This window comes from Labrus mixtus, chromosome 16 (genome assembly GCF_963584025.1).
Source record: "Labrus mixtus chromosome 16, fLabMix1.1, whole genome shotgun sequence".
NCBI lineage: Eukaryota > Metazoa > Chordata > Actinopteri > Labriformes > Labridae > Labrus > Labrus mixtus.
The window spans coordinates 3,761,334-3,780,573 of record NC_083627.1 but is presented as its reverse complement, the minus strand read 5'-3'; the positions used below and the strand labels follow the sequence as shown (position 1 = coordinate 3,780,573).

Here is a 19,240-nt window from a genome sequence, read left to right as displayed (position 1 = left end):
CGCGCCTCCCGAGACGCTCCATAAGTGCACTTTGAGTCTCTCTCCGCTTGTCTGCGTGTTGCCTCTCGCTGTCTCGCCATATATCCACTCCCAATCATCGCCCTCCATCTCCGGACTTTTCTGCTAAGTCTTTAAAGATCTCTCTCCACCCCCCCCCCCTTCACTTGCATCTTCCTACACAAGTCCACTCCCCTTATATAAGTCCTCATCCTTAATCCTGAGTGCTGCAGTTCTGTCTTTTTATAAAACTGCATCCTCCTTGGTCTCTCTCTCTCTCTCTCTCTCCTAGTGGTTTGATTCTCCCTCTATCATGCTGAGAGATATTATAAAAGGATTGAACAGAGCGCTCAAAGTACCCGAGCAGAGTGGCACTAAACTCAAACTCAGCCTCTGACCTTGAGGTGTAATTTCGGCGAGGAGATTTAACAGTCCAATACTGCCACTTGATGGAGAAGATGGAAACTGCACCATACAGTTCTGACTGTTGTGGTTAACAAGCAAATGAGTAGACTTAATGACGTAATCTAGATCAGTGCGTTTCATAGTACGGGTCTCTTCCTGGGGGGTCACCAGGGGGTTCTTGGAGAAACTTGGAGGTATTGGGGGGGGACACTGAATACTTAACCTCAGATTTATTAAATACGACTTGCCCTCCAGCAGCTCTGTTGCCATTCGTTTAAATATCGTATCGACTTCAAGATTCTGCTCCTCACCTATAAGGCGATCCATGAACTTGCTCCTCTGTACCACATCAACACACCCACACACACTCTCAGGTCTTCTTCCATTTAACTGACTGCACAAGCCGACTGCCTGTCCACTGGGGACTCCCTCCCACCAGACATCTGTAATATTGAACCCTGTTCTCCATTTTTTAAATCTCATCTCAAACAAATCTTTTTGAACTGGAATATTCAGTCTGACTATCTGACTATGATCCATCCTGTTTCATGAATCATCTACACAATGACTTTATACACAGTCAGTTAATTTGTCTTTTTAATGTTGACTTTATCGTTTTTTTTGTAACCCATGTTGTTAATTTCTATCTCTGCTTGATAAGGTGACTGAGTGATTTGAAAGTTTCCCAAAGTGGGGGTCGCGGGGGGGTCACAAGACAATCAGAGGGGGTTTGTGAGATTCCTTCTAAGAACATATCACTAATTCATAATGGTTCAAAAATGCATATTTTACACATTATTTGAGAATAAAAATATATAAAAAGGTAGTTCAAGAGATTACTCGTCTTCTGCTTTTAGCGTTTCTTACAATAAATTATTGAAAGAATATTACATGTTTGGGCTGTTATGTATTTTTCTGTTGTTCTTGAGCGAGTGTTTGGCCAGGCCTGATAGTGGGCGTGTCTGTGTGCAACATTAAATGTTGTAATCACCTCCAGGGACAATGGGGGTTCCTGGTTGCTAGCTCCGTTATTTTGGGGGGGGGGGGGGGGGGGGGGGGGGGGTCGGGGGCTGAAAAGTTTTGGAACCCCTGACTTAGACAACCATACTCAGATTTAGGAAACCATAGACTATGAGGCATGAAGACACAAACCATAGTGCAAACAGACTTTATTGTCAAATCCAGTACAAACTTAAAGTACACATTTTATACAAATTTGTGATGTTGTTGCATTTGTTGGTTAAGGTGGTTAAAATATGCATTTTGATTGGTATCTTCTAATTTGTTCAAGCTGTAGCTGTTGACTTTCCTAATTATCTTCTCAAAAATCTGTCTAAGCCCTCCCCTTAGTTGAATCAGTACATTCAAGTCGTTTCTCTCTGTTTATATGTTTTACCTCCCTCACTTCTCAGTCCTTCCAGCTGATCCCTAGCGTCTCAGCGACGAAGGAGAAGATGTGTGTGTCCTCCTGGATGGCCTTGGCCGTGGGTTTCCCTGCACCGTGTCCACTCTTGGTGTCCACTCTGACCATCAGAGGCTGCCGCTGCACAGGACTGCTGCCCACGCCGTACTGCAGGGTGGCGCAGTACTTCAGGGTGTGGAGAGGAACCACGCGGTCGTCATGATCTGCTGTCAGGAGCAGGACGGCCGGGTAAGGAGGGCCCGAGTACGGAGGCTGAGGCAGGTTGTAGAGCGGAGAATACCTGGAGGGAAAGATGGAGGAAAGTCACAGAGGGAGGCGACAATATGGGATTCATAATGAATTTAGCTGTTTGATTCTGCTGAGACTATTTTGGTGAAAGTAAAACCAGCAACAGACCTTGAGAAGTTTTTAAAGACTTTATATGTGATTTTTCACACTTAAATATAATATAAATCAAGTATATCCTCTGAAAATAACTCTGTGAGTCATGACTGTCTACAATGGGTGTAACACCCGAGTCCCACTGTCTGTGATGTTTTCAGAGTTTTCAGAGTCCTATCTTCAGTTTGTTTACATCGCCAGGACGGCCGGCTGACTCCTCCCCTCGTGTATAAAAGTTGTTTAATTGAGGGACTAGAGAAAAGAAGAATAACATACTGTACTCACTGCTTAACTGTGTTTCTAGATCACGCTCATTTCAGGTAAATTTACATGCAGTGTGAAGATACGAGCATAATAAAGATCGCTAGCATTAGCATGCTAACACAACAATGCAGCGCAAGTAGTTTTGGTTTCATGCTGGAGCTCAAGGGCGACATCTGCTGGATGAAAAAATCACATATAAAGCCTTTAAAGACACTTTAGAGACAACATTTTCAATATGGCTACAACCACTAATGGGCTTCAAAATTCCCCTTCTGTAACCAATGGGTGACAACACTGATACTACGTCCATGTTTTATACATTTTATGGGGCATTACTAGATCAAATCCAGTGGGAAGACAAATCCTCATATTTATCTGTACCGAAATAGAAAGTAATTTAAAACAGTCTGTTTTGCTGATATATAAGATAAGATAAGATAAGATAAGATATACTTTATTCATCCCAGCAGGGAAATTTAGGAATTTTAGCAATCGGAGCAGAAGTGGCAAAACAAATGTGGAGAAGTGCTTTGGCTGAGATAATTTATGGAAATGGTAGGCAACTAAATTTTTCACCAATTGACTGTTTGTCTGCTGCTTTACGATTTCTTCTGTAACAATTTTTTGCTCACACCATTTAAGAATTCATATTCTAGTTTTAACAATGTTGAACAGTTGCCAATCAATTGGTCAATCAATCAATTAAATACAAACAAAGTAACCTGCCAAAGAACCAGATTGATTGCCTCAACTGTCCAGGGTTTTTTAATCGACCTGATTCTGGATCTTTTGTAAAGACGACAGAAATCAAAAACTGATTGGCAGATAAAATAATGGAGTTTAACACCAATCATTCTGATATAACCAATAATAATTTAGATGTGTGCACAGTAAATGTCACATACTCCCACACAGGTGTTGTAGTGTTTGGTCGTGTTTGTGTATTCGTTCATACTTGATGAGCCACTTGAACTGCTCGGGGTCGTCAGAGCAGCCGTAGTCGGAGGTCCAGGCGTGACCGATGGTGAATTTGTGGAACTTCAGCATATCCATCACCCCCACCTCTGCCACCGCACAGCCAAACAGGTCCGGGCGCTGGTTCACGCACGCCGCTGTATGAGAGTGTGTGTGTGTGTGTGTGTGTGTGTGTGTGTGTGTGTGCATCCCAAAGTTATTATCAGAGAACACATTCACATGAACACATGCAACAACATGCCCGTTTCCTCCGACGACCACTCACACACACAGAGGAGGAAGGCGTTAGATGGGTTTGTGCGGCGCCATATGGCAGCCAGCTTTTGGTAAATGATGAGACTGAGCACTGCTTAATGTGCTGTTTAATAACTTAATTAATTGAAGCTAAGCAGTTAGATGAATTTGACATTAGTAATTATGCCTGAGATGTAATACAAAGAATACAAAGCAGTGTAATCAAGGCAGCTGGGAGTAGAGAGGGGGGGGGGGCAGCGATCGAAGCTGGCTCGTAGTTAGCTCTGAAAGCACGTAGACGTACGATATGTTCGAAGCTTTGAGGTTTTAATTGTTTATGATAATGGAGAGTAGATTCAAAGAACAGCAGGATTCATTCTGCACGCTTTTAACTCTTTATTTTGACATGTAATCAACGGTTGCTCGATACGTTTCCACAGTCACTCTCTACCGCTGTAAAAAAACACACACATTAGTCCGGTACTCACCCACCAGCAGCCCTCCATTAGAACCTCCGTTGATGGCGATGCGGCTCGCTGCGGTGTATTTCTCCTGGATCAGATACTCGGCTGCACACTGGAAGTCATCAAAGCCGTTCTGCTTGTTCCCCAGAGTTCCAGCTACAAACACACGACGCCACAGAAAACGTTTTTTTTTTTTTAAAGACAGAGTTGGTCTAACTCGAGGTGTATATTTAATGTTTCCCCTTCTGGTGTGTTCACCTTTGTGCCAGGTGAGGCCGTACTCTCCGCCCCCTCGGATGTTTGCCACGGCCAGGACCCCTCCCAGGTGTCTCACGTACAGCAGGTAAGCAACACTGAAGGACAGAAAGCCGTGTTAGCGCGTAAACATCACAGTGTAATGACAAAATACTACTTTGAAATCAAACTAAGATCAGATTTCAACATTTTATTCATTTAGGATGATTTGTGGCATGACTACAGGATAATATGTCGGAGATAATGGGTTCAGTTGATTATAAACTCATCAGTTCAGCTTTTCTAAATAATAATAATAATAATAATAATGATAGAAAACTTTGTTACCAAGTTAACTACGACGGAGGATTAGGGCCATTTTTTTAACTTTGAGACTTCTTCTTCTTCTTGTAAATTTACAAGAATAAAATCGTAAATTTAAGAGATTAAAGTCGTAAATGAACGAGTTTGAGACCAGCCTGCGCAAAATGATGAAAGTAGAACTCTTAAATTATTTTCCTCCTGCAGACAGATGAGTTTAATCTCGTAAATTTACGACTTTAATCTAAATTTTTTATTTTTTTTGTTTTAAACGTGGCCCTAATCCTCCGTCGTAGTTAACTGATTCATAGTCATCTTTACTTGTTTGGCTTTGCAAAGTGATAACATTGATTTTGATGAGATTATAGCAGCATTGGTTCTTACTTATAGTATGGTTGGATTGAAGCCTCAAAGCCACCGTAGCCGTACAGGAAGACGGGATGATTCCCGTCCTTCTTTAGTCCCTTAGCGTGAACCAAGAACATGGGGATCTCTGTGCCGTCTTTACTGGGATAGAACACCTGCATGTGTACGAGGAGATGAATAAAACATCAACACATGAATCATTTGATCATCACCTCGAGTCAGTGTTATTAAATGTTAAAGCTCTCACTTTAAAAAAAAAAAAATCACACCACATAACAGTCCTTTAAGCGAAGTGTAGGAAATTCAGGGAAATCAGAATATGAATGTACAATCAGCAGACGTGTTTAAAAAAACAGGAATAAGAACATAAATAGATGATAACAACATGTGCTCTGCTAAATCAGATCGGATAAACGGGGACGTTACCTGGCTGGTCTGGTAGTCGTCTTGCTTGATTCCTTTGACCTCCACCTCCCTGAACACTTGGGGCTCTGGGCTGGACTCGCTCAAATCACAGTGGTAGATGATACCTGGGTTAGAAGGTTAGAAGTTGATGAGTGTTCAAAACCAGGGAGATCATTTAATGGCTGATTATTCATTTATTGGAAAGTTTAAAGACTCATTCCTGATTGATGATCAAACCGCAAGAAACTCATGAATTTATTCACCTTGGTCATTTTGTGGATATACCATTAAAATCTGTCAACCATCTCAGGGTAATTCTTCTTTTAGGTCTGTGTTTCATGATAGGAAAGTATTTTATGTGTTGATCTCTTTAAAGGAGCAATATGTAACTCTGACACCTAGTGTTTAAAAGCGGTACTGCAGTCCAAATTCTAAACATCGGAGAGAGCTGTCTCCCCCCGCCCCCTCCTCTCTAGAGTCGATGTGCATGCAGGTTGCCATATCTTGGACTCTGAAGCTTCAGTGTTTATCCAGCTCTGCATGGGTCTGTAAACCTTTCTGTGTTCTAACCTCTCTCCATTTTTCAAAAAGCATCTCCAATATTGATCCTAGTTTGAGCACGTTTCTGCTCGTGGAGCTTATTAGAAACATGCAGAGGCTTTTTAGGTCGGGTACAATCACTTCTATCTGAACCACTTCTCTTTCCCGCTTCCATCGCTGCAACACCTGTTGGTTTGCCGTTCACCTGAGAAACCGAGGGGTGTCCGAAACGGCTGTGTGGGGGTGCCTTAAAACCGCTTAACTTCGCTGATCAAATCAAATACAGACCCGATTAAAAACTTAGAAGGAGGAGGACATACTGGCTGCTGCATTGTTGTCAGAGAACTCAGCACTTCAACATCACATTATGATTAAGTAAGATCATTTTATGATTTAATTCAGTAGATATCTTACAGATTGGACCTTTAACCTTGGAAACATAACCGTTAATGATAACATCAGCTTTCACTGTGACTACATGTGTAAAACAACTGATAATGTCGATGCTGACGTGAGACGAATCCTAACTGCCCGCTCTAAAAAGTTAAAGTGGAAGTGAAACTTAAGTCGCAAAAACGTGCAGCCGTGTCAAGTTTGAGGATCTAATTGTTACAAAGCAGCTTCAAGGCTGAAACATTTTGATTCATTTTGTAAGAAAAGAAAAAACATTTTATTCATATTTCTTTTATCAAAGATGATTTTTTTTAAGATCTTTAAGTGGCAAGTCGAACTGTTTTATGGATCCTTCTCATGTGGGGTTAGCAAAATGATTTCATGGTCGTGTAAGTTTTGAGTTTACAGCATCAACTGTACGAGCATGAAAGGATAAAAAACAACACCGCGGTGAAGTGACAGAATACCTGGCGTAGTGAAGGAGGTAAACTTGTAGAAAAAGTCGGAGTGTTTCTTCTTGCAGCTCACTCCGGAAACAGTGCCGACATCCAGCGGCAGATCCCTGACCAGCTGACCGGTGGACAACTCGTACACCTGCAGGATGTCCTTCACGTCATGCAGATAGTTGACCAGCAGGTGGTGCTGGTTCACGCAGGAGACGAGGCCTGCAGAGGGATGTTGGGAGGGAAATGTTTAGGATAGTGAACATGAAGAATGGATTCATGTAGAGCGCAGTAATCGAGGTCAACAGTCTCCTCGCTCTTTGTTTGTTCCTCTCCATGTTACTACAAACGTCCTGAAACTGTCATTGTTTATCTTAGTTAGAGGAGTCGTTTCAGGATCACGGGGAAAAAAATATAAATATAATGTCAATGGATTGAACATGAAAACAATGATTGGTTCTTGTATTAAAGATGTCACAGTGACAGGTGGAGCACAGAGCTAAAACAAGAATCAGCTGCGGATCAGTTTACTCTAACATGATGCATTCTTAGCCTCAGCCAGCAGGGGGCAGTCTAACATCCTACAAGTGTTAAACATGTCCATGCAGGACACACTGCACATGATGAATCAGTGGTGATACGGAGGCGTCCTTCCCTTAATGACTGTTCACCACAACTCTTAATCAGGGTTTTTTTCCAGTGTAATCTGTGTCATAAAAACGATCATTAACCTGATATTATTTTGTTTATCATCGTTATCCTGACAACCTGATGAGCAAGAGCACCAAGATAAAAAGGTGTGAAGATCTGATACCAGATGTATAATTGACCTGATACTGGATCTATGACTCTGTGTGGTTATATAAGCAGGACGATCTCTAAGTTTGATTTTTTTTAAAAAGGATCCATTGGCTAAATGATTGTTTCTATTGTTTGATTACATAAGCTCTGCAAAGACAGTAATGAGTTATGCGGGGGAGTATCAGGTGAGTAACTGTAGCTCCAACACATGAGCTGCGTAGATACAGGAAATGTTTTCTGGTCATTGAGAGTCTGACACTGCTGACACTAACATGAGAGCAGAAACTTTAATTAACACCACGTAATGAAAAATGAGTTTCTTTCTTCAAAACACATAATTAACATGAACTAATACACCAGTCAGGGTCCAGGAGGCAGACACACTCTGTACATTTAAGAATAGACTTTTTAGATAAAGCTTATAGTTATGGCTGGTGTCTCCCTCTCGCCCTCTCTCTCTCTCTCTCTCTCTGTGCATTCACATCATATTATTGCATGGCCCTATCTGTAAATCTTCATCTATGGAAGTTTCTAACCACATATTTCCCTAGGAGCTCCCCCCCCCCTCTTGTCCCCATCCTTCCTCCTGGGTCTACCTTTATCCCAGATTTAAAACCCTGCAGTTTCGGCAGACGTCTGTTCATCATGAGTCTGGTTTGGCATAAGATTTCTGTCTCTTAAAAGGAAGTTTCTTCTTTGTAACATAGTAATGAGTACTGAGTAATGAGGTAATGAGGAAGTAATTTCATTTGAATTATTTTTATTTGAACATATTTTCAGATTTAATAATTTCAGTGATTTTTTTAATGTTCTATTTTAATGTTTCTTCATTTTCCTCTGTCACGATGCTTTTGATGTCTTGTGTGAAGCACTTTGAATTGCCTTGTTGTTGAAATGTGCTCTATATATAAACTTGCCTTTCTTTTTGTAATTTGTCTTGAGATAACATTTGTTATGAATTTACGCTATACAAATAAAGATTGACTGATGATATTCATCAACCTTGATCTCACTGTCGGTCTGTAAACTTGACTCCTGTGAGTAAGGTTTGGTTTGAGTAGATGTTTGCGTTGTGTGGTATATCGTATCGCTTTGCTGACTTGTACTGTCACGTATATGCTGTGTTTTTTTTTTTTTAAACAAAAATAAAATCAGATTTTCACCGGCTTTCTTTTATCACACAAACATATCACTCATCAAGAATCTTTGCTGTGGATAAAGGTTAAAAAAAAAAAAGGCTGATTCTGCAGTGCGGCATGCTGCTAACATCCTTATCTGACACCTACCCTGCAGAAGCATTTACACTTATTAAAAATAACTATAGAGAAACAATCTGCATGCTGATGATCCTGTTTGCTTTTGTACATCATAGAGAGACATCAGTGTTACTTTTAGCATACTTCATACGCAGTTAGGAGCTTTAAATTCCTTTTTTAATCACTGTAAGCAGAGCACAAATCAATGTACATAAACTAGTTTTCATTAAAGTATCATTTTGTCTTTAACTACAACTACTTGTGCCAAACATTTCAAAATGCCACCAGTGTGTTATCATGATTTCATTCACTACTTTTTATCCCCCAGTCTCCACATCTTTGTGCGCACAAGAGGAGTTTCAGACGACTGATGAAACACCTGCTTCTGTTAGAAACTAGTCTACAGTGCATCATTATACTTTTAATGTGGCAGAAACATGGAAATTCACTGCTGCATGAATCAGTGATTTTTAGTACGGTTACCATAACTCCAGTGAGTCATAAATAAAAGGGTAGGACAAATTGCTTATGGACCAAGTTTCACTTTTTTCAGCAGAGTCCCCTGTGACGGAGGCTTTCGACCACTTCCCTGTGTTCGCGGCTGGGCTGTCATCAAAACAGGACAGAAATTCAGCAAAAAAAATATATTGTGCAAGATTTTGAGGGCTGAATTTGTGGAACTATTTCTCTACGTATTGGCCGTTTGCGTACGAGGAAGTCGGTGGAGTTTTCACACGCTCCAACACACGGCACACACTGTCATGCCAACAATGAGTGAACTTTAAGACACAGTACTTTTACTCTGAAGAGAACTGATACCTTGACCTTCTAACTTATATTCTTTTCAAAATTCCCGTTTAGTCTCACCCAGGACGTCCTTGTCATGCTGTGGTATGAGGGTAGTCCAGTGCTGCCTGTCTGGTTTCTGGATGTCGATGTTGATGAGGCGGTACCGGGGAGCGTCCAGGTTGGAGCGGAACGTGAAGACAGTCCCCTCATTGGTGACGTACGAGTACTGGGCGTCGAAGTTGTCCACGAGTTTGACCCACGGCAGCAGGCCTGAAGGAGAAAATGAAAAAAAAAGAAAACTCCAATTTAAAAGATGCATTATGTGATTTAAATCTGTCATTGACGACTTTTAAGGTGATTCAAATGTTTTTTACATGCAAAAGGAAAAGGAAAAGACAAAAATACATTTTTTTGCAGCCTGCCTGCATTAGAAAATATCAAAATCAAGATTTCTATTTACTAGAAAAAAAGGCCAAAAATAAAAATTTGAAATCCAAATCTCTTTTGAAGGTAAAGTGAGGCACTGCATGGTCACCCGCTTCCCCTGTGCTGATACAGATGAGCTATGAAGGTGTAGGAATGTCAGTGATTGCTGTAAGAACGGCTCACTTCCTAAGGACAAGTGTTGCAAATTAGCACACCCCACCAACACTATGATACGTGCACTGGATTGATATTTTCAGTTTGTCTATCAAATAAACCATAAATAAACGTATACAAAGCATACATGGATTGGTTTGCGAGTGAACATTAACAGTAAAAGAGAAAGTATTTTTCAAACCCGAGAAGTGTTGATAATAATTCTGAGAAAAGGACGTGATACTTTGCAGCAATAACCGATTCTACTTCTTAGAAAGCCATGAAGAAAAATTTCTGTCTGTTACACCTTCAGCGTGAGAACTCTTACTCTGTCAAAAGAGGAACCTGAGGTGTCATACTGAGTGGTGATTGGTCGAGCGTTTGAGTTAACCGCAGCACTGGTGAAGCCATCTTTAAAAACACACGTTAACAAATCTCATGAAATGTACAACACACACCAAACACACAGCTACGAGCGCGCCCAACAAGGATCTCTCTGGTGCAGATAGTAATGCTGGTAACTTTTACTGTTTTTACTTTTCTGTCTTTTACATGTGATGTGATTGTGATCTGAGCTGGTTGTGCAAGATACATTTTCATGCAACAACAAAAAAAAAGTGTTACCTTATGTTAATGAAGTCATCAGAACAGTCTTGAAAAAAGATGTTATATGTGATGTATTGTTACTTCAAACAGACCTTTCCCTCCCATAAAATGTTGAATTCAAACCAACATATCTTCACACTTCACTAGATGATGTAATCCTCCAGTTCTGACCCCTCTTCATGTGGACTTTGAAAACCTCGTTTACAACTTGTCCTTGACCGTCTGACTTCCTTCTCTTCCTGTGATCCTGCTTCTAAAGAAAATATCGATGTGTTTTGTCTATGAGGTGCTTAGATCTGAGTCGGACGTTTTCCACAACCTGTGATTCCGTCGGGGAGCTCCTGTAGGTCGCAGTACCACAGCCGGTTGACGGGCTCACAGCCTTCAGTGATGGAAAGAACAGCATACCTGCCATCGTCTGAGATCTGGAAAACACACACGACTCTTTAGAATGGAAGTCTTTTCTACACTGCTCACTGATCTCTATGGATGGATTATGAACTCATCCTAAGTAACCAGGCCAGATAATAACTCCAGCTCAGTAGAATGAGCCGGTGGACTAGTGGTTGGTGTGAGCACCTCACGTACAGAGGCAATGGTCCTCTAGGCGAGCGGCCCGGGTTTGAATCGGACCTGTAGCTCCTTTCCTGCATGTCATTCCCCACTCTCTCTCTCGCCCCTGATTTCTGACTCTATTCAATGTTCTGTCTCTTAATAAAAGGCATAAAAATCCACACAAAAAAAAATTAAAAAATTAAAAAAAATTAAATGAAAATAAAAATAAAATAATAATAAAATAAAAAATAAAATAATAATAAAATAAAAAATAAAATAAAATAAAATAAATATTAAAAAAAGAACAGCAGTTCTGGGTGTTCCTTGTAGGAGAGTGTTTATAGTAACATGAATTTTTATTTCAGTTGAAGTGGTTTGAGCATCTGATTAGGATGCAGGAAAACGTTGCAGGGGCGAGGGACATCTGGGTTGACTTACTGCGCCGACTTACTGCGCCTGCTGCCATGACGACCCGACCTCAGATAAGTTGTAGAAGATGGATGGATGGATTTCATTTCACCACCCCACATTTCTAGGAGGAGTTTTTGCTGCATGTAATTCTGCAACATACCTTTAAAGTAAGCTCTAATGAAGCTTTAAAAGATGTTTGATGACAATAACACATCATCATAGATATATAGATAAATATGAACTCACGGTTGCTGAACTGTGCCACTTAGGATGATCAGGGAACTCTGCAACCAGAATGTCCTCGGACTGTTGGCTGCCGATGACGTGGAAGTAGAGCTTCTGGTTGAGGTTGCTGGTGGTCTCCGTACCTTTAGTGAAACACAGAGATGTTCAGTTGATCGCAGTTGTTATAATCTTTGCACGTGAATGGTTTTGTTTTAAAGTAGGGCTGGGTACAGTATATCGAGTTTATAAGAAATACCGATGTAGTTTCAAACGAGATATAGCGTAAGGCAATATAATTTATGTTGATAAAGTTGATGTTGCGTCAAATTAGAGCCGCCAGTTTGACTTATTCTCCTCTCAGTGTCTCTCACTCTTCACCCTGCTGCACCTCTCTCCTTCTCTCAGAAACACCTTCTTAACAAAATAAACAGCTGCATGTTTTTTCTAATCTTCTTTTTTATTTCACTAACAGATTGTATATTTGATGTTGTTTGTGATAATAAAAGTGCATGTGTGACATTCAGCCCATGTGGATTTGACTTTGCTTTTGTTATTTCTTCATATATATATATAGATATATAAACAGCTATAAAACACTGAGATGTGATTTTGTTTTTTGGTCCATATATCGCCCGGCTCTAGTTTAAGGCTTGAAATCTTTTGAGCATAGTGACTCTTACTCACCATCTGTTTTTCCTTCTTGGCGCGGGTAGCAGTTGTAAAAGACTCCCTTGGCATCGTGAGTCCAGGCCAAGCAGCTAAATTTAACCCTCTCCAGAACATCCGGCAGGAGTGTGAGGTCATCATCAGCCTTCATGAAACGCACCGTCACCCAGTCTGAACCGCTGCTGCTCAACCCGTACGCAAAGTACTCGCACTCCTCCGACAGACGGCCCACTGGAGGGAGAGAAGGACAAGGTATGGAAACTCTATGTCTTTTTTTTTTTTTTTACTTCTACATGCAGAAAATAATTATATAATACTATGTGCAGGGAAAGGTGCACTGCTGCATGACTCAGTTGGCACGGTTGCCAGGTACAGTACCAACGCACGATTGGCCCCCCCGCCGTTCCCCCCACTGGCCTGCACCCAAACTACTCCAGGCCCAAACAGGCCAAGCACGTGCTGCAGGCCTGGCACAGGAGCACGGGACTCTCCAAGTGAGGAAATTTAATATTTGAAGTTTGCAAAGTCAAATTGAAATTCATACAGGCTACACTTTTTTTGAGCGCTTGAAAATCTGATCATGTCTAAAGGTGTTACGATAAAAACAAACACAATGTTCAGTTGTAATTTTACATTTAAGGTGGCTTGACTGATTCATGATATCAACTCAAACACTGAGAACCATGAAAGAAACATTTCTGCTGCTGTAATAGAAGCCACAGACTGATAGCTGCACAGACAGCACGACTGCAACTTCACTGACTTTGTGGCTTATTTTGAGACCTTTTTTTTTTCAGATACAGCCCTCTTACAAAATGGATTTCTCTCTAATGCAAGGTGGGGAATGGAATATACGTCATGTGCACGTCCACTGTTCCCGTGCTTGCCTTCTTGCACGAGCAGCTGTGCCGTGTCAAAAGCACACATCTTCCACCTTTGCCAGGGCCAAAGGAAGCATATCGTGCTCCTGCATGTTGCAGAGCACTCGCACTAGCCACACAACAGATGGGAAAAAAAATTAGTGCACTGTCCCTGATTCAAATAAAGTGATAAACTAAACTAAACACGACCTGGACTTTGGGGGGTCATAGTGCTCGGGCACGGTACGGGTTACAAAGTGTGAGTGCCCTTACTCTTTAGAGCCACAGTGCCATCTTCAGAGAGTTTATTCGGGTCAAAGAATACAGTTGCAGGCCCGTCCAGAGAGTCCTGCACGTACAGCACATCCTGGTTCTGGAGACCTTTATTATGGAAGTAGAAATATCTAGAGAAAAAAAAAGCAGAAATATAAACCTTTTTTTAACTTTACCAGATCTGCAAATCAAGTCAGCCACGTTGATGTGTCACAGTGTTTCAGTCCTTTAAATTGTAAAGTAGTACCTGTTCCCTCTTTTGTAAGGGCAGCTGTATTTGGGATAGTCGTACAGCTCAGTGAGACGCTGCTGGAACTGAGCCCGCACGGCGCACTGCTCCAGGTACGGCATGGTCACTTTGTTCTGCTCCTCCACAAAGGCCTGAGACGCACGAGAAGAAAAAAAAAGAGACAGGACGCAGCATGCAAATTTGAGGAATTTCAGGTGAAGAAAAAGCCTGTGTGTGTGTGTGTGTGTGTGTGTGTGTGTGTGTGTGTGTGTGTGTGTGTGTGTGTGTGTGTGTGTGTGTGTGTGTGCAAACTAGTTAAACAAACCATTGTTTCTGCACTATCCGGGTCCTCCAGCCATGCATAGGCATCACAGATCTTGTTTCCATGATAGTCATCCACCTGTAGCAAAGACAGACAAATGTCATGATTACAAGCTTTCGCCGCTTTCCTAAGAAGGAGGCCATCACATTCATGATAATTTCATCTTAGCTTTGCATCATTTCAAGACAATAGAGCCAATGTGAAAGTGTTTATGCACGAGTTTGTTATGCAAGACTGTGACAGACTCAGGTGTCTTCTTAAAAACACGGTGCTTATCTTTTAGGACTTAAGTTACATCTGGCAATATTTGGGAATGAAAGACAATACAAATACTCACTGTTGACTTTAAACTTCAAACACAGATGTACACACACATTATCTCCAGCATTAACTGTAGTGATGTTAATGGAGTTTAAATTCACAGGAAACATACTGCGACATCAAGAGGAGGAAGTTTACACAAAATATTACAACACAATCACCTCTGAGGACTGTTGTGCCCAGAGGCACTGCTTGTCAAGAGGCGACGGTTGACAAACTTTAAACCACAGCATTGCCTCAAAATATGTAGATTTTGCAATGACAGTAGGAAACCTCAGACGGAGCAACTTGGGGTTAAGTGTCTCGCCCGAGGACACATCGGACATGTGGCTGCAGGAGCTGGGGATCAAACCCCCGACCTTCCGGTTAGAAGAGGACCGACTCTACCACTGAGCCACAGCTCAAATAACACCTTCATGTGTACAGCAAAACAAGTTTTTAAAGCGCTTTATAATAAATGAAAAAAAAGCCTATATGCAATAGTTGATCAAATATTACAGAAAATTTTAAAAAAGTAATCAAACAACAATAAATCCATCAAATCAATAAAAATCAAGTCTAAAACAGTGAGGTTTTTTTTTTAAAGTGACAGTGTGTAAGCTTCCCTGATCTCCTCCGGTAGGTCATTCCATAACTCAGGGGCCCGAACAGAAGAGGCTCGCACACCTTTTAGTTTTCAGGTTATTCCGAGGAACAGGAAGTGATGACCTAGCGGAGGATCTCAGGTTACGTGGGGGCTCGTAGAGGGGGGGGTCAGGAGGTCAGCAATGTAATCTGGTGCTGACCCCTCTACAAGCTTTAAAAGTGATCCAAGCGATTGCCCTGTATGACCCGGTTAGGAATCTGGCTGCAGCATTTTGGATCAGCTGGGATGAAATGACTGCATGAACTACTGTTTCCAAGTCTTACGGATAAGAATGGCCGGATTTTTCTTGATAACATTTTTTAAAGATTGTAATTAAGTAAGTAAAGGTTTTTTTTATATAGTACTTTTAAACCTCACTAAAGTACTGCATAAATAAAAGCAATCAAACAATTCATACGGAGAGAAAATGTACATAAATAAATCACGACGTCAAGCAGGGCAGGCTTTGGGAGTTACATGAAGGTTCGTCTGTATGGGCGAGTTTTTTAGATACTTTTTGAAACATTCTGCAGATCTGATGGTTTGTGGGAGTTGATTCCACACAGCAGCGAAAGCACGATCACCTTTTGTTTTAGAATTAGAGCGGCGGATGGAAAGAAGGCCGAGATTAGACGATCTGAGGAACTGTTTTAATACGTTTGTCGACAACATGGCAGTGGTGAAGACATATCCCCTCTCTGCAGGGAACTGTCAAGTCAGAGCCTAATGCTCATCCAAATCTGCACATTTGTGGTCATTTCTTAGATTTAAAATTCTATAATTAAAAAAAAAAAAAAAAAAGTCCTGAACATGTTGCACTTTAATAACAGTCTCTCAAACCAAAACAAAGCTGTCCCTTCAGCACACCGACTCCCCTCCTCCCCTCTCGTCTCCCTGACTGTTCCGACTGAATTTAGGTTTGTAGGTTAGCTTGCATGCTGTAAGTCTGTTTATATTTTTGCAGAGCTGTGTGGGCACCAAGGCAAACGCTGCTCCTGGAGTGTTTGCTAAGTGTTTCTTCAGTTTGATCTCAGCGTTACTACTGAAACATCTCAGCCCTGACAGCTGACTGTTTGATAGATGAAAACAAAAAGAAAGAAAAGACTTACTGACTGACATGAGATGTGCATTGATTTAGGAAAATATTACTCATGACATTCTACTCTCTCTCTCTTGTTGAATGATTTGACTGTTATTTTTGTTGTGTTTAGTAATTGCAAGAAAAATCAAATCTGCACCCAAGAATAAATGTTAAAAGATACTCCAGAATGAGAGAGATTGGTTGTGCTATGCCATGTCAAACAGTCCAGTAAATTCTGTTATGCATCAGATGGTCCAGAGTTTTAATCTTTAAAATGTGTCATTAAATGGCAAAATTTTCTTTTCTATACAGCGCAGAAATATTTAGAGTAACAGTGAGCCTCATTAGTTTAAAGTGTCTTTGGGACAATGTGTGTGATCAATGTGAGGAGTCTCCTGACTTCCTCCTGTGTCAGTTAAACTCTCATCAATAAGACATTTTACAACTACTGCTGATGTTTTCCTTCCTCGTGTAACTCAAATATGTACTCTCCACATCAGTCATCGACTCAGCTCTAAAAGCCCTCAGTAATGCTGCATCGTTTGCTTACGCAGCAGTGTCTTGCACTGTGTCAAACGGGGAACTTTCAGCCATGATAAAGACACAAACGCAGGGTCGCATGTGTCTGCTGAGGACACTGAGGTCATGTCCTCGTTTGTGGGATATAATCACCTTAAGAGGAGTTTACATTCTGCAATTACACAGAAATGACATATGGTGGATTTTGAAAGCTCGTTCTGATAGTTAAACTGTCGGAGGCAATAAGTAGTCCCCATAGTGATCCTGAAACTGGAGCTGAAATAGTTAAATAACGAGAGATTTTCATTGCAACAATTTCAAAAGATATTCACTTTTCTTTAATTAATGATCAAATCATCTCCTGGATATATTTAAGTTTTGGACAGTCTATTGGACTAATCAGGAAATGTAAAGGGGACGGCTGTTTTAATTGAATTTAATTATAATTTTTGTTTGTCAGGTCTGTTTTTTTGTCTAGTATTGTTCTATATCATTTATTGTCTGGTATTGTACTGTTGTAAAACATTTGAAAACAATAAAAATGTTGGTCATAAAAATAAAAAAGGGGGGCCGGCTGTTTTTCTATTACTGCTTAACGAGGCGATAGATTGCAATTTAATTAATTAATCCATGAGATCATTTATCCAATTTAAATAAGAACAGAAAACACATGTGATAAATATGAATGAGTAATTAATTACGGTGATTTACACATTTAGTCCCTAAAAAAACATTCATATTGACATAAAGATGGACATATACTCAATTGGAAAAACAACTAATGTGCAATATTGTGCTGCAATTCAGTAATAAAAATAAATACAACATAAACTAGGAAGCAGTAATTCTATATTCAATCTAAACCTTTTAAAGCAGCTAATTATCTACCTGATGACAATGGAGCCACCATTGCATTACAATGTTTTAATCAGCATTAAACTAACATATTGGGGGCCGGCTGTTTTTCTATTACTCCTTAACGAGGCGATAGATTGCAATTTAATTAATTTATCCACTTATCCAATTTAAATAAGAACAGAAAACACAGGTGAGACACATTTAGTCCCTAAAAAACATTAATATTGACATAAAGATGGACATATACTCAATTGGAAAAACAACTAATTTGCAATATTGTGCTGCAATTCAGTAATAAAAATAAATAAAATCATAAACTAGGAAGCAGTAACTCTATATTCAAATATTCAATCTAAACCTTTTAAGCAGCTAATTATCTACCTGATGAAAATGTTTTAATCAGCATTTAACTAACATATTGGTTTGCTTCAGACAGATTTGTGATAATGTGATAATTCAATAAATATGAAAACAAAAATCAGATTAAGTAAGCCTGTGTGGTGTTGTGTTGCGTTCAGGGAACTGGAGCTGTGCTGGGGAAGAAGGGAAAACGATGATTCACTTTTGAAGCAGTGGTCAAAAAGAAACCCAAAAAGACAGCTGGATGTGAAAGAGACACTTCTTTAAATTTGCTTGTTGAGTGTGAACTTCTTCTGGTCTTAAAGTTTTGTTTTTCTTTCTCCGCTCACGCCACATTTGCCTTTTCTAGACTCTGTTCCCACACGACTCGTCTTTCTCTTCCTGGTCTCGTTTTCCCTGCTCGTGTTCTCGCGACACCTGACATTCACAGAACAACACAGACAGAGAAAAGAAAGAGAGAGTTAAATAAAGGACTCAACACTGACCTTACTCTCATCCCTACGTGCAGCCGGATAATTAAACGCCATTGCGGAGTTTCTTAGTCTTCCTCTTTTTCACTCGAGGTGTCTTAAAGTTCCCGCTGTGTGTGTTTTTTATTCTCTTTTTTTTAAGTTCTGACTTCAGCGTGTCCACTGAGTCAATGGAGAGCGGGAAATGAAAGTGAAAGCATGTTTGCTCACACTCACACACACACACGTTTTGTACAACCCGCCTGCTGCTTCGTCTGTTTATGATCCCGGAAGTGATGCGTCATCACGGCAAGTGACGGCGTACGTAAAAAACGCCACGTCTGTTCGCGTGCATTTTTTTTTTTTTTTAGATAAATCATGTGATAAAAATTTTAAATGTTTAGCCGAAAACATTTATCACATCAACTTCCAAAGATATAGTTTGAGAAGCCATAAGTGTTATAAAATATAACCTACAATTTATCGTTGTGATGCGAGTCTGAACTTGACAGATAAATAAAGAAAAGGAGACACTTTTGCAGCTAACCTCTAATTTGGTATGGCATCCAAATCTAGTCCTGAACGGGCAACATTAAAGAGCCCATATTCT

The 19,240-nt window shown here is 40.4% G+C and overlaps 1 protein-coding gene across 1 annotated transcript; it reads right to left on the bottom strand.

Moving 5' to 3' along the window:
- Positions 1–1,554: 1,554 nt before the first annotated feature.
- Positions 1,555–18,897, bottom strand: LOC132990960 (prolyl endopeptidase-like). Its single transcript, XM_061059504.1, has 15 exons — positions 18,667–18,897; positions 14,421–14,495; positions 14,114–14,247; positions 13,867–13,997; positions 12,752–12,964; positions 12,089–12,210; positions 11,196–11,301; positions 9,770–9,961; positions 6,870–7,067; positions 5,491–5,594; positions 5,083–5,219; positions 4,402–4,496; positions 4,168–4,299; positions 3,426–3,582; positions 1,555–2,105 (listed from the first exon to the last, which is right to left on the bottom strand). Exons 1-15 carry the CDS (start codon positions 18,706–18,708, stop codon positions 1,811–1,813), a joined length of 2,133 nt encoding a protein of 710 aa, XP_060915487.1. The 5' UTR covers positions 18,709–18,897; the 3' UTR covers positions 1,555–1,810.
- Positions 18,898–19,240: the final 343 nt, after the last annotated feature.

Excerpts from the sequence above, each read along its gene's own strand:
- LOC132990960 (XM_061059504.1), bottom strand. The coding sequence starts at position 18,708 with ATGGCGTTTAATTATCCGGCTGCACGTAGGGATGAGAGTAAG. Across the intron at positions 11,302-12,088 it reads AGTGGCACAGTTCAGCAACC|ATCTCAGACGATGGCAGGTA; the intron begins GTGAGTTCATAT and ends TGTGTTTTCCAG. Across the intron at positions 5,220-5,490 it reads ACGACTACCAGACCAGCCAG|GTGTTCTATCCCAGTAAAGA; the intron begins GTAACGTCCCCG and ends GTACACATGCAG.